The 25,800-nt window shown below is 49.5% G+C and overlaps 1 protein-coding gene across 3 annotated transcripts in view; it reads right to left on the reverse strand.

Annotated features, from left to right (window-relative positions):
• Positions 1 to 25,800, reverse strand: part of LOC308636239 (kinase suppressor of Ras 1-like) — a 154,682-nt gene that overhangs the window by 41,708 nt on the left and 87,174 nt on the right. For all 3 annotated transcript variants that reach the window (XM_081271608.1, XM_081271609.1, XM_081271607.1), the window contains exon 3: positions 1,877 to 2,024. In XM_081271608.1, the coding sequence (XP_081127734.1) occupies positions 1,877 to 2,024 (148 nt within the window). The remainder of the gene's footprint in view (positions 1 to 1,876; positions 2,025 to 25,800) is intronic.

Consider the following 25,800-nt stretch of genomic DNA (forward strand, 5'->3'; position numbering starts at 1 on the left):
ATCTAAGCATAACCCCTTCACTAAGTTCATCTTCACAACAACCCTGCGAGCAAGGGGCTGCTGCTACCTATTATTTCCAGTGTAGATGGGGAACCTGAGGCACAGTGAGGTTAAACAAGTGAACAAGGAGCATGAGTTGTAAGTGGCCACGCAGAGGCCACTTGAATTTCATGGCTCATTTTTACTAGGACTAGCCTGGGTACATTGAAGATGCTCTGAATGCATGACCTTATCAAGTGACATTCTTGGCACCCATGCAATCCCCCCCACCCCACGCAGGTGCTAGTGAAGTACAGTCACAATCAGGCAGATACAGGCCCCCATCCTGGGCACATCCCAGCCCAGGATGCAGGGGTCTAGATGAGACTGAGTGAAAGAAAGAACCTGCAAAAGGTCCAGGTAAGAGATGGGGAGAACTGAAGGGTCAACGTCTCCCCATTCAGAACAAAAGGGTCAAGATCTCTTTTCCAGGTCCGCTTCCTGGTCACAGTGGACAAAGGGCCCTCTAAGGGAGAAACCAAAGTTCAAGGTTCATCTCTGGCCCATGCCAGGTTTGGGATCCCAGACACCTCACCAGATGCTGCCAATGCTTTGAACTGCAGCCACGTGCCTGGCACACAGTAGGTGCTTAAGAAATTAGTGATCTCCCTATCTTGGCATCTGGGACAGGCAGACAGCAGCTCTTGTGACTCAAATGGTTCACTACCACTCAACAGCTGGCTCCTCTACAGTTCTTTAAAATCCAGGCATCCTAGAGGGAGGGCTGATGAGTCACCCCAAAGATTTCAGTTTGGGAGGCAAGTCCTACTCTCCACCACCATTGGAGTCTGAGGCTCAACCATTGCTCTGATACAAACTGCTGTGTGTCCCTGACCACACCCTCTTCCCTCTCTGGGCTGTCTCCTCCTCTGTAAAATATGAGGGCAAGAATGCTAACCATGCCTCTATCATGTTTATGTCCAGCAGCTGCCTGGAGTGTCAAGATATTCTTCATTGAGTGAAACTCTCTGCACAACATTCTGTGTTCAGAGGACTTGGTATAATGCGGCCAGGGAAGAAATTAAACCCAGTCATCTCTGGGGGGGGAAAATCAAGGAGAATCTAAACCTCAGTGCTTTTCTTAAGCCTCAGGCAGCAGGAGATAAGACAGGCGGCTCAGATAATTAAAAATGGGCCTAATTCCATTCATTAGGCTCATTTTAAAGCTTTATCTGTGTGGCAGCAGGAGCGTTAAGTCAGGCATTTGAAGCTGTTTCCAAGGTAAGATTTTAGAAAGCCTGCAAATAATTCCCCAGGACCTAGTCCTAATGCCAGGATTACACACTTGGCCAGGGACAGTCTTGCACACACTCCCAGCTGAAAAGCCCTACAGTTTCTCTAATTGTGCTTGGCTCAGCTAAGCTCATAGCAGTGTGGGTCTTCTGCACACAAGCTCAGCCCCCTGATGGGGACCCGGAGCTGGGGAGGAGCTGATGGGGATACCCAGGACTCCAGTGCAGGAAGCTGGTGGAAGGTACCAGGCCTGACCCTGCTGGGTCCCCAGGAGAGGGTGGGGATCATGCTGGGCTGGCCCCATGCGCTGGTCAGGGATTCCTAACAACCATTAAAGCATTCCAGGGTTGAGAGTGGCCAGATCACCTGGGCTCCAGAACCCACAGACCCTGGGAGGCCTCTGGCATGGCCCAGACCCAACACACACCTCTGAACTTCTACCCTGGCCTTTCCAGGCTGCCCTGGACACCCTGAGCCACGCTTGCCCAGCCCCACTGCCCCCCTCCGCAGAGGTCTCACCCCCCCCCCCCAGAACCAGCCAGGCCTGGGGAGGCAGGCAGGTGCGGAGGCCTGGAGCAAGGGGAGGGAAGCAGGGCCCACCTACCCAGGCCTGTCACCTTCCGCAGGCACGTGAGGGCTTGCTGCAGACGGCCACACTCCTCGGCACTGGCCCCGCAGCGCCGCAACGTCTCCTTCACCTTGGCCTCCTTCATCTCCAGCAGGGCATCCAGGGTGAGTTCTCGAGGGATCTCCTGAGAGGCACAGAAGGGACAGCCAGAGAGCCGGGTGAGCAGGCAAGCCTCACCACCCGCCTCAGCTTCCTCCGCCTGGCCAGGCCTCCTCCGGCTGAGTGGCAGGGGCCAGCTGCTGGTGGGGCCTCCGCCCAGAAGCCACCACTTGTCTGTGGACACAGGCAGAGCGCTCTCACCCCCACCCTCCGCTCTCCCAGAGACAGCAGCTGAGTGGAGACACCAGCTTTGGGGCATGTGGGATGGCGGGGCAACAGAAAGGTCCGGATGGGCGCGTGCTGTCCTAGTTTCTTGTTATTCTTTGGCAAAGGAAAGTTACAAATAGTCACGACTTTTTAGAACGCAAAGATGGCCCTTCACAACTGTGTTGCATCTGAATCCAACAGCATGGGTTTCAAATAAAATTGGCTTAGCAAAATAAGGAGAAAAAACAACCCTCACCAGGTACTGACAGGTCCTATTTAATGCAGTCAGATCATCCACTGGGCTCTCTAACTCCTGAGGGTCAGAGAAGCCACATTACCCAGACAGAATCACTCAGGTAGTAAGGAGAAGAAAGTGGATGAGGGGAAGAATTGTAAATTTTTTTATACTGCAGACTGAACCCTGGGGTGCTTTGCCATTGAGCTATGTCTCCAGGCCTTCTTATTTATTTATTTATTGAGATAGGGTTTCACTAAATTGCTGAGGGTCTTACTAAGTTGTCCAGGCTGGCCTTGAACTTGCGATCCTCCTTGCCTCAGGCTCCCCAAGATTACAGGCATGTGCTATTGTGTCCAATTGGTTGGAAGAATTTTAAGGTGGTCCTAAGACCTCCATCCCTGGTGCTATTCCTGATTATATTACATTACATGCCCAAAGGGAAACTGTCCAACTAAGTCTGAGCTCATCACAAGAGCCCTTCAAAAGCAAGGGGTTCTCTCTGGTTCATAACACAGAAGAACTTGGTGTGGACATTGTAGATGGAGAACCAGGGAAGAAATCAGGTGGCCTCTCATGTAGCCTCTAGGAGACAGGGTGATACCCGGTAGACACAGTCAACAAAGAAATGGGGGCCTTGAACATACAGTCATGTTGAGGCTCAGAGTTGGAGACTCTCAATATATAGCTTTGCAATTTACTATTTATTTAGGCCATGCTGAGCAATTTGATCTGAAGGAAATTAAAAGGTCTTAAGAGCAGGCTCCGAATCCAGGTTCCTCTAACTTTGGCTTGCTTCTCCCACCCAGATGTAAGAGAGGTTCTCTGAGTTCCCTTATCTGCATTAAGACCAGATTGCAAGAGAGACCACTGCTCTCTCTGTCCCCATCTGAAATCCCACCATCTATTTCAGATGAGAGGACTTGGGACAGTGACCAGTGGCCTTCCACTGCAAGAGGATGTCAATCCCTTGGGCTTAACTCAAATTTCAAAGAGAATGATTTCGCAAGCTAATTTTTGTCTCTGGGACCATCGATTCACCTAATTATCTCTTAGGATCTCTCAAAATTGTCTGCATTCCCCATTCTTCCCTTCCCCTACAGACAAAGGGGGATAGAAGCTTCGTAATCATTTTGGGCTAGTGGATAAGTACAATATGTGACTGACTCTGTGCACATAATCAGCTCATGTGTCTTTTCTCCAATTCCATCTGTCTCTCTCAGTTTATTCCAAGAAACCGTCAGAAGTCAGAGAGGAAATTTCACTTTGCTCCTAAAGTCACATGGAACTGGATTTTACCAATAACCTAAGTGAGCTTAGAAGTGGATTCTCCCCCAAAGTTTCCCTAAAAGATGCCTGCCTGGCTGATACTTGGTTTAGTTCTGTAAAAATACCTAAGCAGGGAAGGGAGCAGAGCTGGTCTGGATTTGCCTGTCCATCTTTTACCTACACATCTGTGAGCTAACAAATACGTGATGCAAAAAAGGAACAATGATAAATAAATAAATATGTGATGCTTGAAGTTGCTAAATTTCTTATGCAGCAACAGAAAACTAATACAAAGGATGAATATTTGCGTCAGGTCTGACTCCAAAACCTCAGGCCTTTCCTCTTTCAAGCAGGTACAAAAAAGCCTGGAGCCGATCCAGAGAACCAGTCAGGTCCTTGGCCACCAGGAGCGCAGCCCAGCGTGGGTTGGAGGGTGAGTGAGGAGGGGGAGGTCATGCAAACAAGTAACAACAACACAAAGATACAGGTGAGTACAGACAGAATGCAAAGAGCTACATGGCTGGATGGGGTTTTAGATTCTCCCCTTCTTTCCTTGTTTATTTTTTAGATTTTCTATAACAGGGAAGGCCAGATACCTTATAGCAAATGATCCTATAAATGTCATAGCTCTTGAGAATTTAAGTTGATTTTCAATGACTTTTTTTTTTTTTAGCAAGTTGTGTCTTTATTTTATTTTTGATACCACAGATTGAACCCAGTGGCACTTAACCACTGAGCCATGACCTCAGCCATTTTTTGTATTTTTATTTAGAGACAGATTCTCATAAAGTTGCTGAGGGCCTTGTTACAGTGCTGAGGCTGGCTTTGAACTCGTGATCCTCCTGCCTCAGCCTTCCACGGCACTGGGATTACAGGCACGCCACCATGCCTAGCTTCTAATTTTATTTTACTTATTTTTTTGATACTGGGGATTGAATTCAGGGGTACTCAACCACTGAGCCACATCCCCAGTCTTATTTTGTATTTTATTTAGAGACAGGGTCTCACTGAGTTGCTTAGTGCCTAGCTTTGGCTGAGGCTGGCTTTGAACTTTCGATCCTCCTGCCTCAGCCTCCTGAGCCACTGGAATTATAGGTGTGTGCCATGTCACCTGGCTCTAATTTATTTTAGACTGTTCTTTTTGGTGGTATTGGGGATTGAACCCAGGGCCTTGTGCATTCGAGGCAAGCACGCTACCAACTGAGCTATATCCCCAGCCCTCTAATTTTATTTTAAAAGAGTAATTTCACTGTTAGTCTATTCAAGGTACTGTAAATCTCAGACCCAAGTGTCAAACTGAGCCTGATAAGGATCCGGGGGAGCCTGAGGGCCACAGCATGGGTCTGCCCTGCTCCTTCCCCCCACAGCACTCTGCTGGTTGTCTTTGTGCCTGGCCAAAGCTGTGGCAAGACTCTCAGCCAAGGAGAAACAGACATGGAACAGAACCAAGAAGTACATCTTCAGTGGGATAAAAACCCCTGGTTGTCAGAAATCCTTTCAGATGATAAAACCAAAAGCCACGCGTGGACGCATCCATCCCAGGACAGCACTAATTAGAACAGCATAAACGGGGCAGGCGATTAAATAACGACCCAGAAGCTTCCACTCCACCACTGCCTTCCTTTATCTCCCCCAGCACCTCTTCTTCATCACAACACAGTTTTGACATCTTTTCCCTCTACATCTGGCCATGAAAACCAACTTGGCAATATCATCAGGCAAGATCAGCAATAACCTTCAGCCTAACACACCTGCACGAGGCAACCTTCCACCCTGCACAGGATGGGCTGTCCTCCACCTGTCACCCACAAACACCCACACGCAGGCACAGGCCCATGCACGCCAAGGAGGACAAACGTGCATTTTCTCCAAGGCTATACGGACTCAGAAACTTTCTGGAAAATGAGAGATCTGCTTAAGGGAACCGAGCCCAGGAACAAACTGCAACCTAACTAAAATGCAAACAGGGATTTTTTTTTTTTTTTTTGCCTTTTTATTCCCCTCCTGCCTAGCCTGTACCAAGTTTCAATTTGTCAAATAAAATAATTAAATCCATTACTAAAAACGATTTGCCACACCGTCCTCCCAGCACTTTGTGTACACTACCCCCACTCTAAACCATTCAGCAAGATGCTGCCGCTCAGTCCATTTGACTGAGACCTCGTGTGACTTAGTAGATGGCGGGGCCAGACCTGAAGCCCAGGCATGCCACATCCCAGAGCTCCTTCAATTATCCCAGGCTTGGATAATTGAAGCCTTGGGATGCAGTAGTTCCCTCTTTGAGGAAATTATTTTTTCCAAAGTAAATTGAAGCAATTAATTTCTACCCACTTTTCAAAAGAACTACATTATAAAATGGACTGTTTCTTTGCCCTTTATGCAAGTTGACTCAAGGAGAGAGATAGAAGGCAGGCGCAGTGGCATGCACCTGTAATCCCAGTAACCCAAGAAGCTGAGGCAGGAGGATCACAAGGTTGAGACCAGTCTGGGCAATTAGCAAGACCCTGTCTCAAAATAAAAAGAACTGGAAATGTACTTCAGTGTTAAAGCATCTCTGGGTCCAATCTCCAACCTTTCCCACTCACAAAAAGACAATGTGTTCAAATCCATTTCTTCAAAAAAAAATATATATATATATGAAAAATATTTCCCTGTAGTCTCAAGTTAGCTGGAAAATGTCTCTCACTCCCCTGAGGATTTGGGGAATCAGTCTTCTCTCCTCAAATAAGGCAAAGGGTGACCTTTTCTTTTCCTCCCTTGCCTCCACTTTTTGCTCCAATTCACTGGGGGGTAGGCAGGGGTGCCGGGGAAAATGGCTACCTAAGACCCTCCTTAATGGGCGCTGCTCTGCATCTCCCAGGCAGGGCCTTTAGACCTTTGGTGCTTCCTGGGGTTTGAACTACACCTTCCCTCATCAATGAAATCAGAGTGCTCAGTGCACCATCCACACTGAAGAGCAGTAGCATTATTTCTGAGTGACTGTTCCACTGTCCAATCCCTCCTTCCTGCAGCTGGATGATTAGATTGGAGCGGGGACATCGCTGCTCTCCTTAGAAGCTGCAGTCAATGGAGCGGGCCACTGTCAGCAACCGGTCACTTGGTACCACAAGGATCACAAACCCACACACCTTGGTCCCAGTCCCTGGGCAGAAACGGGGCCAGCAGGAACATGCACAGTCCCTGGATCTATCTTTTTAAGGAGATGCAGGCACTCTCTGCTGTGACTAGCTGCAACAGCAATGCTCATGAGAAACCTACCCTTGCCCTTGCTCAAGTTTTGGAGGGACAAGAGGCAGTGTTGGAGGGACAAGAGGCAGTGTTGGAGGGACAAGAGGCAGAGGCGGGGTGCCAGACCTTACACCATTAAAGAAATCTGAATTTTTATGTTCGAATGGTTGATTTTTACATAATGGCAACTGATTCAAATCTGTGCAGAGAAAACAAGTCACATGTCCATGGGTTACAGGGAGCCACTAGGTCTGGAGACCCCATAGGAAGAATGCGATGTCTTCTGAGTGTCAGTGTAATCTGTGACCTCACCCGGCAGCAGGTACACTGGGTGGCCAGGCTTCATGGTGAGCCACCCACCCTGGAAACTGCACTCAGAAGGCCACCTGACTCCTAGGACTGATTGGGGACCCAAAGTTAATCCAGAGTGGAAAGTACACAGGGCCGGCAGCCATGCTTGAACCAGGGGAACCAGCCCATGAAGAAGAAACACCTCCTAACTGCCTGCACCTCCAGCTAGCCCAGTCTTTGAGCAACCCTACCCTCAGGAGTGGCCCCCTGGTATCGTGGCTCAACTGTGCCCTGAATCAACTCCCCAGACCTTATACCCCACAGTGACAGGCACAGCCAGGTCTGCCTCTCTGGAGACCCTCTCGCCGAAGATGAGCTTGGGATCAGCCTGGCTTTCCGCTGAAGGTGCGCTCACAGGTGAAGCCACTCAGCAACCCTCTCCAGACTGGGGGGCCTTTAGCCACCAAAAGGCCCTGAACCCTGGGAGGACATCCCCCCCCTGCCTGAAAACTCACAGAAGATACTGTGTCATTTCAAAGCCCTGGCATTCAGGAGGGACTGAGGCTGGGAGTCCATACTACTTCCCAAAGAACCAGTGCCCACCTTCTTTCTGTCTAAAGAAGAAACTGGAAGTAGAAACCAAGAGGAAAAGGCTCAGGTGTCCAGCCTGCTGGGGGAAGCCCTGGCCCCTATGTGCCTCAGGGTTTGTCTGGGAGCACAGGAGTGGGGAGGGGGGCAGCAGCCCAGCCTCCCTGGCTTAGCTCTGCCTCTTTCCCTCAACCACAGTCAGTGTTTTCCGGTAGCTGGTCTTGAGTTCTTCTTTCTGATAGTGATAGAGAGCGGGGCCCGTTGAGCCCTGAGGTCCCCCCCCCCTCCCCGTTCTGTGACAATTAAGCCATGCCATAACAGACTGCTGGTCTCTGTTCTCCACAGTGGGGATGGGTTGGGCCAAACATGGTGACCCCTCCCCTCAGCAGCTGGTGGCAGCTGGTGTCACAGGCCACCCCGGGTATCAGATGGTATCCCGGGACTTACCAGCAGCCACGGGGCAGACTGGAGTCTATACTTAGAAACCTGTGCCGACTGGCACCAGGAGCCATCCACACTCACTGTGGGTCCCTGTGGTGCCAGGGGCCTCACTGCCTGGGTGTGGGTCACAGAGACATGTCACAGTTCAAGCCAGGACTGAGGGGAGCCGGGAGAGGGAAGGCAAGGTGCAGATCCACACTGTGCGTTTCTGGTCAGCGTCCTCGACTGGGGCACATAAGCCAGCAGGGTGAGGGCTCCGCGTCTACGGGTGCTGCTCTGATGACCATTTGGCACCTGGACCCCTGGGCTGTGGGCAGTGCATCCCCCAGCCTCCTTGTCTGTTGAAGAATTAAAGGGCCAAGAAGACCCTTAAATAGTCCCCAGGAACTTTTGGGGATTGCATTTGCTGGTCTTTAACAGGTCACAACAGTGAGGCAGCCCCACGGGCGGCCACAGGGAGCCTGTGCCTTTGTCTAAGGCTGGGGAAGGAGAAGGCAGAGAGGAAGGGCTGTTTCTGAGGGGGGCAAGGGAGCAGATGTTCCTTCTGCCTGTTCCCACCCCTGGCACTGAGGAAGGAGGAGGAGGAGGAGGAGGAGACCTGGATGATAACGGTCAGATATTCTGGAAGGTAAAGGAGGGGCTGAGTCAGCAGGGTGGGCCGCCTTTAGGGTTTTCCACAGAGATCAGCAGCAAGTTGGGGACACTAGCTTTGTCTGGGGACAGTTCTGGGCCCAGCCTCCTCACCATCTCACCCCCAGGAGGCCCCAGCGGCCCACCCACTGCCCATCGGCCAGCATGGCAGGGAAAAGAGCCAGGCTTGGACCACCCCCGGCCCCCCAGCCTTGGACACCACCCTGCCTCTCCCTGGGCTTTGGTTTTCCGATTTACACAATGAGTGGGTTTCACTAGGGAAGATCAGTGACCCTTAGCCCTGGCTGCACCCTGGAATTTCCTGAAAGATTTTTTTAAAGAAGAACCCGGGTGCCCTGGCCCCATCTCTGACCAGCCGAATCAGAACTCGCAGGGGTAGGGACCACTCGCAGGGCATCAGGTGGTGCGGCATGCAGTCCGGCAGAGGTAGCCCAGGGTAGAGAAGGTCTGGCAGGGCAGGGCTGTGTCCTGGGGCTGGGCCTGTCATCATGTGAGACCCACATTCCTTCACCAACCCCAGCCTCGCCCAAGCTGGAGAACAGGTGCCCCAGCGTGGGAGCCCCGATGCATGGGCACCTCCACGGCCCGGCTATCTCCAGGCGTCATGCTGTATGGCCTACACTACCCACAGCTGGAACTGGAAGTCTCAGACAGATGGCACAGCAGCGAGGATGGAGGGATGCAGGACAAGGGGAGGGGTGAAGAAAGGGGTAGTGATGAGCATTGATTATGCACCTTCTAGGTGCCAGGCACTGTTAGAACTGTTAAAGATCACCAAATGCAATCCTCAAAATAGCCTGAGGTATGTATGTCAGAGAGGGTGGGTAACTTGCCCGAGGCCATACAGCATGATGGGTGAGGCTGAGGCATGCCTGGTGCCACTGTCTTGCTCCACGAAGTGGACTCTCAGGGCAGAGTGCCTCTGTAGCCACTGGCTTCACAGGACACACCTGGATTCTCTGACTCCACACTGCCCTAACCAGGGTCAGTTAGAGTCAGGTCGTCCAGCAGTGGGGTTGACAGCAGCTGCAGGGGCTCCCCAGAGGCCTTCTCTCCATGGACCCCCCTCACCCTGCTTTCCAGCTGCCTCAGAGCTGCCCACAGTTCCTCTCCTGGTCTTTGGTGGGGGCTGGTGCTTTCCAGCTCAGCCTGGGGCAGATCTCCAGCTGCCAGCTGTCCCAAGCCACCACCTTCCCTCCAGGGCCACTGTCACCTCCTGGAAAGCTTGTCTTGGGGCTGCCTCCCGGCCCCCTCACCGACACAGAAAGGCCCATTCTTCCTCTTTGCCATGGTTACAACCAAACAGCCAAAGACAACATGTGAATAAACAGGTGTGGCCATGTTCCCGTGACATTTAGGGACACCGAAACTTGAATTTCATATCATTTCATGTGTTACAAAATATTCTTTTTTTGCTTTTTCCCCTGCCAGTTAAAAATATGAAAAACACTCTTAGTGTACAGAAAAACAAAATCTGGCCCACAGGCCACAGCTCTTTGACCCTGGATGTACTTACTGGGTCACTCAGTGCCTCAAGAAACACCCACCAACCACAATGGGTCCTGGGCTTCACTGACCCTTCCCCACCGTGCCCCCTGCCTCCTCCAGGGCACCCAGCAGGAAGAACACCCAGGACAGGCTCCTACCCAGCCCCATAACTGCCACCTAGGCAGCCCAAGTCCGTCACCTGTGTCATCAACACACACTTGTAAAACTGCTTGTCTTGGCTACCATTTGCAAACGGCCAGACACATCTAGCATGAGAGAAGCATGCGTGCGCATACACACACACACACACACACACACACACACACACACATACACCCCAGCGTGGGGGGCTGATGATTCCCCACATCTCCAGGCTCCTCCCAAAATAGAGGGAGGAGGCGGGTGGGCTTCCCCAGACTGAGCATGACTGCAGATATAAAATTGAAAGAAACACTATTATACACAAAACCCCTCAGTAAGGTGCAAGACAAAAATGAGATACTCCAAAAATTTTGTTTGTTTATTTTTGGGGGGTTACTGTAAAATTTTTAAACAATTCTTGTGTGTTTTTGTATATGTGTGTGTGTGTGTTTGTGTTGGTGTGTGTGTGTATGTGTGTGTTTGTGTGTGTGTGTGTGTGTGTGTGTATGTGTGTGTGTGTGTGATGCTGGGGATTGGAACCCAGGGCCTTGTGCGTGTGAGGTAAGCACTCTACCAACTGAGCTATATCCCCAGCCCTAAAAACATACTTTGAAACATTCAAAAGGAAGACAGGGGTCCTGATGAGATGGTCAGCCTGCAGCCAAAGAGTAACATTAACACCTTGGGTGACACTTGGCTTCTGGGAACTGGCAAATGGGAAAGTCCCTTCTTGGACAGAATAGGAGGCTGGAGAAGGGCTGGGGCAGAGCAGGCCTGGGCTCAGAGGCCCCTCCCCACACTGTCTGCTCCACAGCAGTGGCTCCCTGTCCCTGACTCCCTTTCTGATGCAACAGAATAGCAGGGTGACAGACAGCAGCTGATCATACACTGTCCCGGCCCACTAGGACGCTTCTCCTTGAAGGAAAGGGGAATCTGGGATTGTCGCCAGCAAATCCCACACATAGGTTGTAAGGGGAAGATCTGGCTTGAAATGTGGCTCTATAGGGGAACCCCGGCTCTCTTGAGGGTCAAGTAAGGCCCTGACAGAAATACACAGGTGTAGCCATGGTTATTTCTCACTGGTCCCCAATGTCTCCCCCTTCCAATTCGCCCCCATTCAAACTCACCATTAAAAAGAGTCCCGCGAGCCCCGTCTTCTACCTACTGCCTCCTCCAGAGCTGCAGGGCGAGAGCTCTGGATCCAGCCAGCGGGGCCAGCTGTGCCAGCACGCCCACAGTGGCAAATAGGCCTGGGTCACAGGCCTGGCCCCAATCTCAGTCTTGCAGGAACCAAATCAGACCCCTCCACCAGAGAGTCAGGTCCAGTGTTCAGCAAGTGAGGTCGGTCCTCTGAGGGGTTTGTCTGTCTGTCCAGGAAGGGCTGGGCAGAAGGAAGGGAGCGCAGGGCTGAGACCTGAGAACCAGGCTCTCTGCCTGCAGACAAGCCTGCATTGTGTCCCCCGCAGGTGTCCACCAGGAGCTCAGATCTCTCAGCAGACCCAGGAGGTCGGCAGTCCTCTCTGTACTTTTCCAGAAATGATGAAAACCACTCCCGCCCCACAGGAGCACTGGCCTCAAAGCCAAGAGAGCCCGACGGAGCCTCAGAGCAGGTGGCCAGGACCCAAGCCAGGAAGCCATTGTTATAGCTCCCAGATTCTGCGGGCATAAAAATGGGGGCAGTGGATACCCCAGAGGTTGAGAAGAAACCACTGGCCAAAATCAAAGGCAGATGTCAAAGGGTTCCTCTGAGAAAATCTAGTCCAATGTCCATTTTATTGAGGAGAAAACCAGGGCCCAGAGAGAGGGAGGGGACCTGCCTTGGTCACCCAAAACAACAGCACCAGGACCAGGTCCAGGATCCCCACGTCTTTGCCAGGAACCCACACCAAGAGCCAGGGAGACATTCCCTACCCAGATGTAAAGGTCTCCTTCCTCCAGGTGTTTTGAGCAAATGGAACCAGGAAGCCAGGGAAGATTCCCGAGACCTGCCTGAGAATCACCGCCCAAAGCAGCTGCTGCCTGGGACATGCCAAGCCACACTCCTGCCTCATGGGCCCCGAGCCCTGCGCAATCCAGAGGCAATCAGGTCCTGGGCTGTCCCTAACAGAGCCTGACAAGACCTTAGCATCTGGGTGGCTCAGCAGATAAGCAGCAGACAGAAACCCCCAACTCCATGTCCTTTTCCGCCCTACCCATCCACTCTGGTGACAGGGTACACAGATGCCAAACCCCGTGTCACCAGCTACCTTCCAACACCCAGGTTCTGAGAGCAGATCCAAGACCCACACCAGCTGAGACATACTGCTTCTTACTCAGTTTTTTAAAATATTTTTCAATCCATCTAATCATGCAAACGACAACTACTGGTACTACTGCCACTCAAAAAGTGGCCTAAGGCAATAAAAGGTTAATAAAATAGGTACTTGTCACTCCGTTTTTCTATATGCTTAACAAAACACTGTTTGCTAATCTTGTTCCCAGGATGTGCTGTCCCCAACTGCCAAACTACAAAATGTAACTTCTCTCCCTGCCCTTTCCAAGGAAAGTATATAAGCTCTGCTTAAGCTGTTCTCAGGGCTCTATCTCTTTTTGCTATAGAGAGCTCTGGGCCCTAGCATGCTGGTCTCCAAATAAACCCACCCTTCTGCTGTTGCATAAGACAGTCTCTTGTGGTCTCTTCCTCCGACGTTTCGCCAGACCCTTACATTTGGTGCATTGGCCGGGAACTGCGCATCACTGGACAGGGAGACCTCGACAAGACTCCTTTAGGGGGGTAAGTAAGGCGCCTTTCTTCTTCTTCTCCTCCTCCTTCTTCTCCTTCTTGTTTTTCCTTTGCGATCGCTCAGAGTCTGGTTTTGGCTCAGCGGAGAGCGTGAGCTCTCAGAGCCTTCTGGTTTTTTTGGTTTGGGTTGGCAGGGTGTGGTTGTCAGTGGAGAGTGTGAGCTCCCCCTGGCGGTGGTGGACAGACGTGTCCCTGAAGCCACAGGCCACGTCTCTCAAGGGACGCTTTGAGAGACTCTGGGGGGGGGACGGAGGTGCCCCCATCTGGGAGGGACGGAGGTGCCCTCATCTGTATTCTGCTGCCAACCCGTCTGGTTTTGCCGGCAACTATTCTTTCTCTCAGGTTGAATTCACTGTTTTTAATCTTTGCCTCTAAACTTGTGTTACACGTTTACTGTTTACTGTGTGTCCGTGTTTGTGTCACGTTTGTATTGTCCCTGTCTTTGTTCAAGTAACTTTCATTATGGGACAGAGTCATTCCACACCTCTGTCCCTGACCCTTGATCACTGGACTGAAGTCCGCATAAGGGCTCAAAATCTTTCTTTTTCAGTAAAACGCCGGACCTGGCAGACTCTCTGTGCCACAGAATGGCCCGCCTTTGGAGTTGGATGGCCTCCAGAAGGATCCTTCTACTCCCCACTGATTCAAAAAGTCAGAGATATTGTTTTTCAGCTGGGGCCACATAGCCATCCAGATCAACAGCCGTATATCTTAACTTGGCAGGACCTCTGCAAATCTCCTCCTCCATGGGTGAAGCCTTTCCTTGTCCCTGCCCCCGCTCCTGCTCCTTCCCCCACGATTCTGTCTCTCAAACCCTCTGCTCCTCCTCCTCCTCTACCCTCTGTTCTCCCTAAATCTCAAGATTTGACTCTACTGGACTCTCCTCCCCCTCCTTATCCCCTGCCCTCATCCCCCAACCCCCAACACCCTCTAAGTGATTCCCCTGCTGCTGACTCAGCCTCTCCACCATTGGAGGAAGCTGAGCTGGCCCAGTGCCCTCCAAATGACTCCCCCATGGCACACACAGCCCCTCCTCCCCGAAAAAAACTGGCCCAGCTAAAAGAACTCAAAGAACCCGCCGACGTTTTCACACCAGCCTACTTGGGATGACTGCCAACAATTCCTAGGGACTCTCTTCATGACAGAGGAACGAGAGAGCATCCTCCTGGAAGCTAGAAAAAAATATCCTCGGACCAGATGGGTGACCGACACAACTTCCCCTTGAACCAACCCAACTGGGACCCCAACACCTTTAAAGGTAGGGAGCATCTGTCCACTTATCGCCGGGCTCTAATAGCGGGTCTCCGAACAGCCACTAGATGGCTAACTAATTTGGCCAAGGTAAGAGATTATTCAAGGGCCTAATGAATCTCCCTCTATGTTTTTGAAAAAAATTATGGAGACATATAGGAAATATACTCCTTTTGATCCTCAGGCAGAGGATCAAAAGGCATCTGTTACGATGGCCTTTATTGGGCAACCTGCCCTACATATTAAAAAAAATTATAATGCTTAGATGGATTACAAGATATGACTTTGAGAGATTTAGTCAGAGAAGCTGAGAAGGTATACTATAAGAGAGAAACTGAGGAAGAGAAGGAACAAAGGAGGGAGAAAGAAAGGGAGCAAAGGGAGGATGAAAGAAGCAAAAGACAGACTGAGACATTGACTAAGGTCCTGGTTACAACAACAAATAGGCCAGAAGTTAAGAGACAGGGAGACAGAAAGGGATACCTGGGCCCACGCCAAAAGCCACCTCTGACCTCAGATCAATGTGCCTACTGTAGAGAAAAAAGACACTGGACCAAAGAGTGCCCTAAAAAGAAACAGCCACGCCAGCCAGCCATTCTAACTCTGGAGGATGACTAGGAAAGTCGGAGCTCGGATCCCCTCCCCGAGCTCAAGATAACTTTTGAAGTGGAGGGGACCCCAGTAAACTCTGAAACGGATACAGGGGCAGTATACTCAGCCCTTAAGGCCCCATTGGGCCCTCTATCAACTAAAAGGTCTCTAGTTCAAGGGACTAATGGCAGTAAATATCGGGCTTGGACAACTAAGAGGACCATGGACCCCATGGACCTGGGGAAAGGAAAAATCCATCACTCTTCCTAATGATCCCAGAATGCCCGGCCCCATTGATGGGCAGAGATCTGCTCACCAAACTCCGGGCCAGAATAACTTTTAACCCTAAAGGCCCCCAAATGAAATTTCTAAATCCTTCAGTAAAAACTCCTATAGTCATGGCTTTAACTATGTCAGTAAAAGATAAACATCAACTCTTCACACCCCCCCAAGACTGATCAAACAGGCAAGCTACCCCAGAAATGGATAACAGATTACCCAGATGCCTGGACAGAAACTGCTGGGTTAGGCCTAGCCGTAAAACAACCTCCAATAACAGTGAAGTTAAAAACCTCAGCCTCCCCAATTAATATTAAACAATATCCTCTGAGCAAAAAAAAAAAAAAAAAAAAAAAAAAAAAAAAACTAAAGATGGGATAAGGCCCCATATTCAGAAATATCTGGCCTTAGGGGTCCTAAGGCCCTGTCAATCGGCCTGGAACACTCCCCTGCTACCAGTAAAAAAGCCAGGAACCGGGGACTATCGCCCCATTCAAGACCTAAGAGAGACCAACAACAGAGTGCAGGACATTCACCCCACAGTACCTAATCCGTACAATCTGCTTAGCATCCTGAACCCTGAGCGAAAATGGTATACTGTTCTGGACTTAAAAGATGCTTTCTTTTGCTTGCCTCTGTACAAAGATAGTCAGTTGCTGTTTGCTTTCAAATGGGTAAACCCAGAAACCGGAACATCTGGTCAACTAACTTGGACTAGACTCCCACAGGGGTTCAAAAACTCCCCCACCCTCTTTGATGAAGCCCTCCACAGAGATCTCAACAACTTCAGAACTACGCACCCCGAAGTCACCCTGCTTCAATATGTGGATAACCTGCTACTGGCAGCCGGTACCAAGGAAAACTGTGAGTCTGGGACCCAAGCACTATTATCCGAGCTTGCTCAACTCGGGTTTAGAGCTTCTGCCAAAAAGGCCCAAATTTGCCGGCAAGAAGTAATCTTCCTGGACTATTCCCTTAGGGGCGGTAAACGATGGCTCACTGAGCCCAGAAAACAAACCGTTGTGCAAACACCACCCCCATCTAACAAGAGGACAAATGAAGAGGCTAAATTGACAGCCCTAAACGGAGTAACCATGTTAACACTTTCCACACCGGGGGAACATAAGGACACAGACACCGAACTCCTCGACTTTACTGAGCCCAGCCTGCAATTTCAGAAAGCCTTACACTACATTAAAAATGTACATCAACTCACTCACCTTGGTTCAAAGAAACTGCAGGCATTCCTGAAGGATCAAGAACAGAGTTTTCCACTAACTGGCTCACAGCAAAAGGAAATAGCTGAACGGGTAACAAAAGCCTGTCAGGTCTATCGATTGGTTAATACTTACCCTTCCAAGCTTCCTGCAGGAAGGCACCTTCAAGGAACCAGACCAGGACAATTTTGGGAAGTGGACTTTACTGAAATTAAGCCAGCAAGGTATGGACTTAAATATCTCCTAATCTTTGTAGATACATTTTCAGGATGGATTAAAGCCTTCCCCACAAAAAAAGAAACGACACAAAAGGTGGTCAAGAAGATCCTGGAAGATATTTTTGCAAGATACGGCCTGCCTAAGGTAATAAGGTCTGATAATGGACCGGTGTTCGTGGCCCAGGTAAGTCAGAGGTTAACCAGGACCCTGGGGATTAATTAAAAGTTACATTGTGCTTATAGACCCCAGAGCTCAAGACAAATAAAAAAAAATAAATAGAACCATTAAAGAGACCTTAACGAAATTAAGCTTAGAGACCGGCATAAAAGATTGGACTATGCTCCTGCCTTATACACTGTTTCATACAAAAAATACTCCCTCTGTTTCTTTGTGTAACCTCACCCCCTATGAAATTCTCTATGGTGCCCCTCCTCCAGTAAGGGACCTAACCCCAACTCTAAGACCTAACAATTCCTTCCACACCCCCTTGCTTGACAGACTTAAAGCTCTTAAAAGAACCCAGCGATACCTGTGGAAACAGCTGGCCACTGCCTACCAACCTAGGGACGAAGGGACTCCACACCGATATCAAGTGGGAAACTTCATCTACGTAAGACAACATCAGGTGTCATCCCTAAAACCCCGCTGGAAAGGACCATACCAGGTGCTACTTATAACACCTACAGCGGTAAAGGTAAACGGAATCACTTCCTGGATCCATGACTCTCATCTCAAGCCTGCGCCCTGTCCAGACTCTGGCTAAAAATTAAAAAAAACTAGTAACCCTCTCAAATTGCGTATTTGCCGTGTGGATAAGGCTATAGACTCTCCCCTTGACCACCAGTAGTCCTAACCCTCATCAGCCCGTACAACAGCGATGGCTAATCACAAATCCTACTGGACAAAAAGTATGATCTATCTCACATACAGCCCCCTTAGAGACCTGGTGGCCATCTCTCCACCCAGACATTTGTCAGCAGGCTATAGGTCTTTCCTATTGGGTATCCCTGATGAAGAGGATCCCACTAAAATTCCATTAAATCCCTTCTGTACCATAGATAATAGAAACAAACATTATGGATGTAGGGACACGCGAGCCAGATGTAGGTTGACTATCCTAGATTATTATGTTTGCCCGGCGGACTATCAAAGCCACAAACAGTCATGGCTGTGTGGGGGAAAAACCGACTTCTCCTATAAGTCATAAGGATATGAACATACAGGGGCTACCTGATGGAACCCAAACCTCCGCCGGTTCTCAGACCATTGCCCCCTTGCTGAAGTAACAGGTACTGAGGTATCTCTCCACCCATTCACTCCTCTCTTCTCCTGTCAGTGCCCACACCGGGTCCTCTTACCAGCTAACCCAAAGCTCAAACCAGCTGAGGAGAGCCCTCAGACCCCTATCCAAAATATAATGAAAATGGCCTTTAAAGTTGCTTTGTCATCACTGAAAACAGGTTACTAAAAATTTAAAGTCCCTCACAGGCTTTTTGGGATACTCACTCACTCCAGTCTTCCCCTCTACTCTACCTGTTCTACCACTCAAGTTTTTGTTGCTAGGAAAATCCCAAACCCCTTTCCCATTATTCTTTTACATCTATCCTTCCTCATTCTCAAATCCACGGAGCTGCTCTCAACACCGCCTTCCCCGTCCTCCCCCTCTATACCAGGCCCACAGAAAAGTCTTAACTGACCTTCTCCAGAAGTCTTCACCATGACTGACTTTAAGACTTTCAGCAAAAGAGTCCCTATAAAAGAGTTCAATATAGATAAACTTCCTCTTTTCATGTTGCCCTGTTCTACTTGGCCACTGGCTGGAAAAATCAGCACTCCTAAGCTAGACACCCCCTTACTAGTTTTTCACAAAATATGTGAACAGGGCCTCTGGCCTTGAGCTGGGGCTTCACAGAGATGGCTACATTTCTAAGATAAAAAAGTTATCAACTGGGCTCCATGGTAATAGCTGGCAAGAAAAAAAAAAAAGTTCTCCCCCTCCCAGGTGTCCTTAAAAAGTTAACTTGCCCAGAACAGAGGAAAAAAAAAAAACAGAAACAAAAACTGCTTTTTGTGAACTTCTACAGACTGTGAACTTCTGAGCCCCTTCCCTTACATGTTGAGTACAAAATTCTAAAACTACCTAAACTTGGGGTTCAGGGGATTAATTGATTACAACAGAAGCAATGCTCTCTGAATCCAGTTGCAACCAAATAGAACTGTTTCCCTGTCTTCAGTGCTATCTTAGGTGCCTTGCCTTGTCCATCCCTACAACAATATAATTCTATATACTTAAACATTATTTATGTTTTCCTAAAATGGTCAACAGATGTGATTAATTGTATAATGGTGCAGATGTTTCCCAGAGTGCTCTATCATGACGCAGGTTCATTTAAAGATCAAATAAGGGGACATACAACCCGGTTCCGCCGGGGACCTGTATCCCTCACGTTAGCCATCTTATTAGGAATGGGAATTGCTGCAGGGGTGGGCACAGGGACCACTGCCCTGGTCCGTGGGACACAACAAATGACCCAATTAGAAACAGCAATGGACCAAAACTTAAAGATATTAGAAACCTCCATCACAGCTTTGCAGGAATCTTTAACCTCTCTCTCTGAAGTTGTTTTACAGAACAGGCGAGGGTTGGACCTCCTCTTCATGAGAGAAGAGGGCCTTTGTGCTGCATTGAGGGAAGAATGTTGTTTTTATGCCGACCATACTGGAGTTGTAAAAAATCTATGAGTAAACTAGGAAGACGCCTTGAAGAGCATCAGAGAGAGAAAGAGGCCCAAAAAGGGTGGTATGAGTCTTGGTTCACACATTCCCCTGGTTAACTACGCTTTTATCAGCCCTGGCCGGTCCTCTAATAATTCTTATATTGTTGTTAACTCTAGGACCCTGTTTACTCAACCGTGTAGTTTCCTTTCTCCAAGCCCAAAATTAGACAAATCAAACTTATGGTAATCAGACAACAATATACCCCACTAACAGACACGGAATGTGACACCCCCCAAAGATCACTTTTATGATTAAAAGTAGCCAGAAGAAGTGGGGAATAAAAGGTTAATAAAATAGGTACTTGTCACTCCGTTTCTCTATATGCTTAACAAAACACTGTTTGCTAATCTTGTTCCCAGGATGTGCTGTCCCCAACTGCCAAACTACAAAATGTAACTTCTCTCCCTGCCCTCTCCAAGGAAAGTATATAAGCTCTGCTTAAGCTGTTCTCAGGGCTCTATCTCTCTTTGCTATAGAGAGCTCTGGGCCCTAGCATGCTGGTCTCCAAATAAACCCTCCCTTCTGCTGTTGCATAAGACAGTCTCTGTGGTCTCTTACTCTGACGTTTCGCCGGACCCTTACAAGCACAACTGCTTGGTAGCCAAGGAAACTGAGGTTCAGGGAGATTAAGTCACCTGAAGACACGGCGAGTAAGTGACAGGGCCTGGATTGGGACCCAGGTCCAGTCGCCCCAAAGGCAACACGCACAGCATGCCATTTGTCCCCCTGGCCTGGTCAGCCAGGGAGGCAGAGCTGCTCAGTTCCACAGCTGTGGCTCCTGCGCTCTCTGAACACAGCAGGCCCCAAACAAGCGTGTAACCTATTTCAACTAGAAGCATGAAAAAAACATCAAAAGCAATTCACTAGAAGCAATGGGGGAGAGGGCTGCTTTAGGAAGATTTAGATTGTTCCCCCGTCACCTTATCATAAGCCAGGGAACGGGATAAGGGGAAAGTCTACTTGTACCCTACGATGCAGGTTTGCCCAAACACGTTCCACAGCCAGTTGGCAAAGCAAGGATTCAAAGTCCAGCCACACGAACCCATGGTGGTATTTGGGGGAAGCTGGACCCTAGTGCCTACCTCACAACCCTCCTCCAGCACAGGCTGGCTCAGGCCTGGGGCTTCTCGCAGCAAGACGGGTGGGGGGGCCGCGGTGCCCCTGGATGCCTTGGCCATCACCCAGCTCCACAGACAATGCATTGTGAGGGGGCCGAGTTCAGGGTCCTGTGCAGCCCCGGCCCCCAGTGCTGTGTCCTGGGGAAAAGCAAGGCACGGAGGGGGAGTTGTGTTTTCGTGACTATAGTGAACAGTCATTGCAGCCAAAAATAGTCTGCGCCTGGGAGCTGGGGAGTCAGCACATACCTCCCGGAGCAGGTGCTGGGTGTGAGGCAGGCCCTGGCGGCCTCGCAGCAGGGGGCTGGGATCCGGGCTGCTGGGACCCAGATGGAGAGGTTTTCCCTGCCTTGCCACCTCCCTCCAAAAAAGTAGAAGGGCCTGAGTCAACGAGGAACACTGTCATCTTCTTCCTCCCAGTGAGTCATCTGGGGTACCCCCCACCTCCACATGAGCTCCAACTGCCACCCAGGCCCCCTGAAGCCTCTCCCTTAGTCAGGGCTGGGTGGTTTGAACACCCACAGGAAGCACCCTGTGACCTGCAGCGTGCCCTGGACAGCACACAAGACGGCCATGAAGAGCACGCTCAGCCGTCCAGGTGCCAGCAGGGCACCCCGGAAACGGTGACCATGCCTTTCTGTGAACCAGAAAAGAAATGTCAAGAGAGTGAGGCGCTGGCGGGCCGTGCCTGGCAGGGTTGGGTAGGGAATCTCGTTTTCTTTTTCAAGCTTCTGTGAATTTTTTGGATTTTCCTACAATGAATGTGAGTTAGATTTAGAAAACCAACTTTAAAATTAATTTTTAAAAATAAAATTAAAAAGAAAAATTTCTCCAGCGTTAGAGAGGGAATGTGCACATGGTCCTATTCACGAGGACTGGGGGACAGAAAATACGAGGAAAATGACTCGTATTCACAGCCAGACTTGCTGGCTCCACCTCTTACCATCTAGGTGACCTCAGGTAAGTGACATGCACTTCAGTTTCTCTACCTCTATCACACACTGAAGATGACAGCGTCGCCTCGTGAGGGTTCTAGGGAGGACTGAATGGGACCCTGAGGGACCCTCACAGCTCCGTCCTGGGCACCCTGGGAGCAGTCACTAAATAATTATAGCATAAATTCATGAATAAACTACAGTAGAGGAAGGAAAAAACATTTCCAATAAAGGAAATGTGCCGTGTTTATAGAGTTTTTTTTTTCCTCTCTGAGTAGTAATATTATGAGGTAAACTGTCAATAAATGGCTGCTATTATTCTTTTCTACACTTTTCACATTTTTGAACATGAGCATACGTGTGAATTACTGGATGCTAAGAAAACAACCTAAGACGTCAATAACCAATGATTGTCTCTGAGTAGCACCACAGTAGTCTTATTTTCTTTGCTTTTCTCTATTTTCTAAAATAAAGATTATTTTCAAGTAAGGAAAATTAAAAATGTTATTAAAAACAAAACCTGGGGATGGGCTCCCCTATCAAGTTCTAGATCTCCACAGAAGCCATCCTGAGAGCTGCAGGGCCTTCCACAGACGTCTCTGAACCAGACACAGGAGTTCTGCTCACTGATGGGAGAAGGGAGACACAGTTGTCACCCAAGATTCCCAGGTGACCCTCCCCTTTGGACATGGTTGAGACAGGGTGCCGCAAAGCCACAGTAGCAGCTATTATTGCATCTGAGATTTTTCAATATCAGTTTTTAAAATTCTATAGTCCTGGGATTAAACCCAGGGGTATATTACGACTAAGCCACATCCCCAGCCCTTTTTGAGACAGTGTCTCATTAAGTTGCCTAGACTGGCCTTGAACTTGCAATCCTCCTGCCTCAGCCTCCCGAGTCACTGGGATTACAGACATGCGCCATTGCATCCCCAGCAGCATCTGAGAAAGTCTCCATGCCTCCTCGTTCTGTCCTTCCTTCTGTCATTTCCTCTAAGAACCTACTTCTGAGTGCAGGTGGCCCTGAGCCTTCAGTCCTCTCCACCAAGGCCGAGCCCTTTAAGGCATCTAGGGTCTTTCTCACGTGTTACAGTATGCTCATGTGACCAGAGTCAAGCCAATCAGAGACTTCCCTGGGATTTGGCAGCTATAGATCTGGGGACAGCAGCTCTTTATGGATAGGCACTATTACAGTGGAAGGAAGTGAGGCCAGGCTGCTGTGCCCTTCGTGCCTGCCACGTGGGGTGGACTATCCAAAGCCACATGTTAACAGCACTGTCCCAGCCCTGCAGCCAGATAACTTGAGTTATCTAAGCTCATCAAACTCTCTGTCTTAAGTTCAGTGGTACTTGAACTTGCTATGGAAAAATTTTGACTGAGGAGGAAAATATGAAGTTTTACTATGTAAGTGCTTATTTTGTGCCTGGTACCCTGCCACTCTTCCACCTAGCAACCCGTCCATCACCAGTCTTTCATCTATCCAGTCAATGAGGAGCCACCAATTACCAAGTGTGAGCACTTCACTCAGCTCTGGGGGCACAACAGTGACCCAAACAGTCTTTTGCTTTAGGGAGCTCACATGGTGATAAAAACCACAGAATAAAAAAAATATATATTTTTTACACTAACTTAAATATGTAATTGAGATCTGCAAATAGGTGATAAAATGGAAAGAACACACTACGAGAAAAGTGGTGGCTGTGAGAGGCGTCTAATTTTAGATATGGGGCCTCTCTAAGGAGCTGACCTCGGTGCCCCTGCAGAGGATGAGGGGATGAGCTCTGAGGCTAGAGCTGGAATTTCCAGGAGGAAACAGAATGTACAAAGGCCCTGAGCTGAGACAGGAAACAGCCTGACTGATTCTGCGGCCAGAGGCAGAGTGAGGAGAGGAGGAGATGGGGGAGGAGGAGGAAGACCCCAAATCCTCAGGGTCTCCAGGGTACCAGGGACAGGTCTGTACTTCACGCTGAGCACAGTAAGACACCAGTAAAGCAGGTTAACTCAGAAAAATGAGATTAACTGGGTTTGGCTTTTAAGAGAAATCACTCTTAATTCATGAAGAATGAAGACACAGGGAAGGGAAAAGTCATTGGGGGACAATGATGTAGGTGATCAGCTCCAAGCAGTGACTGGAACAATGGAGGAGGCGGCGGGGACGACAAAGAGACTCAGATGGATTTGGGACATGGGTTGGGAAATCCAGCCAGCAGGATTTGGTAGTCCATTTGAATTTGGGGTGGAGGAAGTAGACGGAATCAGAAATGACTCCTAAATTTCTAGCTAGAACAACTGCTGGAGGAGAAATCAGGCGCAGAGAGGGTAAGGGACTTGTCCAAGGTCACACTGCTGGCAAACAGCAGATTTCATCTGCCTCCCAAGGCCAGGACCTGCGCCATCTACTTACAGAGGTCATGTCACAGCAATCTTGTTTTTCAACCCTGCTTCTTGCCCAAAAGTCTTCCTGCTGGGAACAGGGGACCCCAGAATTTAAGTGCAGCTATTTTTTTTTTTTAAAAAGAAAGTTGATGAAAAAAGAGACTTTTGCTTTCTAATAATTCAAACAGAACAGTGTTGACATAAAAAAAATTCCCAATATAATCTGGATCGTCAGATCTGTTGCAGAGCAATGTTGCCTCTGAGGTGGTCCCAGGAAGGGCGGGTGGGGGGCAAACATGAGCTATCAGCTTAGAAGCCAGAGGAAATGGCCCCGGAGTTGGCTCAGTACTCTAAACTAACCAGTGGATTAATGCATTTGACGGACTGATCATTAGAATGGACTAACTGGGTGGTAACTGTAGGTATGTGGGGCATGGGCTGGGGGTGGGTCACTGGGGGCATGTCCTTGGGGATTATATTTTGCCCCTGGTTCCTCACTCTCTCTCTCTGCTCCCAGATGCTGTGACCCGAGCAGCTTTCCTCTGCTGTCCCTTCTGCCATGATGCTACACCTTGCCTTGGGCTCGGAGCCATGGAGTCGGCCGACCATGGACCAAACCTCTGAAACTGTGAGCTCAAAATAAACATTTTCTCCTTTAAGTTGTTCTGGATCCGGTGTTTGGGTCACAGTGACGAAAACCAAGCACTCAACAAGCACACCTAGTACATGCCAGAACTGAGAATGAGTCACAGTGAAAAAAAGCCAGATCCTTGCCCCCAGGTGCTTCTGTGCATGGGACTCAGCAGCCAGGAAATGCAAGGAGTGGAGAGGGGAGCTAATTAACCGTCCCCAAACCACGGAGCAGGACTTCTATTTCTAGAAACTAGTGGCTCCCCCACCTCAGAAGCTTAAAAGGGGTACTTTGGTTCAGAATCAGAAATATTAGTGACTTCATCAACTGGACAGAGTGCTGTATGCAGGTTCCTATTGGGACAGGAGCTCAGTGCCTAGAACAGTGCCTGGCAAACATCAGTGCTAACAGCACACTCAACAAATGAGCCACGGAAGGAACAGGAGAGGGTGCAGGAGGAGGCCCTTGGCTCTGGACCTGCTGCATTTCATCCCTTCTTCCCTTGGGGGCCATCAGTCAGCTCTGTGCTGTGGTCATTTGCAGACATGTGCCACCCCCCAGCCGTCAGTGAATCCCCTGTGATGAGTAATCTGGGCACCTGGCACAAGGGAAGTGACCAATGGATGGATAATGAAAGAATGGAAAGGAAAAGGAGAGGAGGGGTGAGAGGGAAAGGAAAGAGAATCTGAACCAGAGGCAGCCGATTCAATGACCTGACTACACACAGTAGCCCCCAACTGGGCTGTTCTAGGTAAGATATCCAATGACAAAGTTGGGGAGAAGGACACCAGGGTTAGGATCACAACCACCCAAGTTCTCACCTGGCCATCAGCTCACTAGACGGTGCCAACAAATCACTCTGAGCCTCAGTTTGGGGCTCACATAAAATGGGGACCACAGGATCTCCACCCTCCCTGCCCCAGGCACAAGGCTTAAGCAGAGTAGTAGATAGAAAATCTGGACCTTTCCATTTGCCCCGTTCCTTCCACATCCCAATGTCAGCTTTTCTCGGACTCAGTGACAGGATCGTGTCAGTCCACCTCTCAGGTTTCCACTCCCCCATCCTAAATGGGGAGGGCTCTGTGGTC

The sequence above is a fragment of the Spermophilus citellus genome (assembly GCF_964194105.1).
Source record: "Spermophilus citellus genome assembly, chromosome: 17".
NCBI lineage: Eukaryota > Metazoa > Chordata > Mammalia > Rodentia > Sciuridae > Spermophilus > Spermophilus citellus.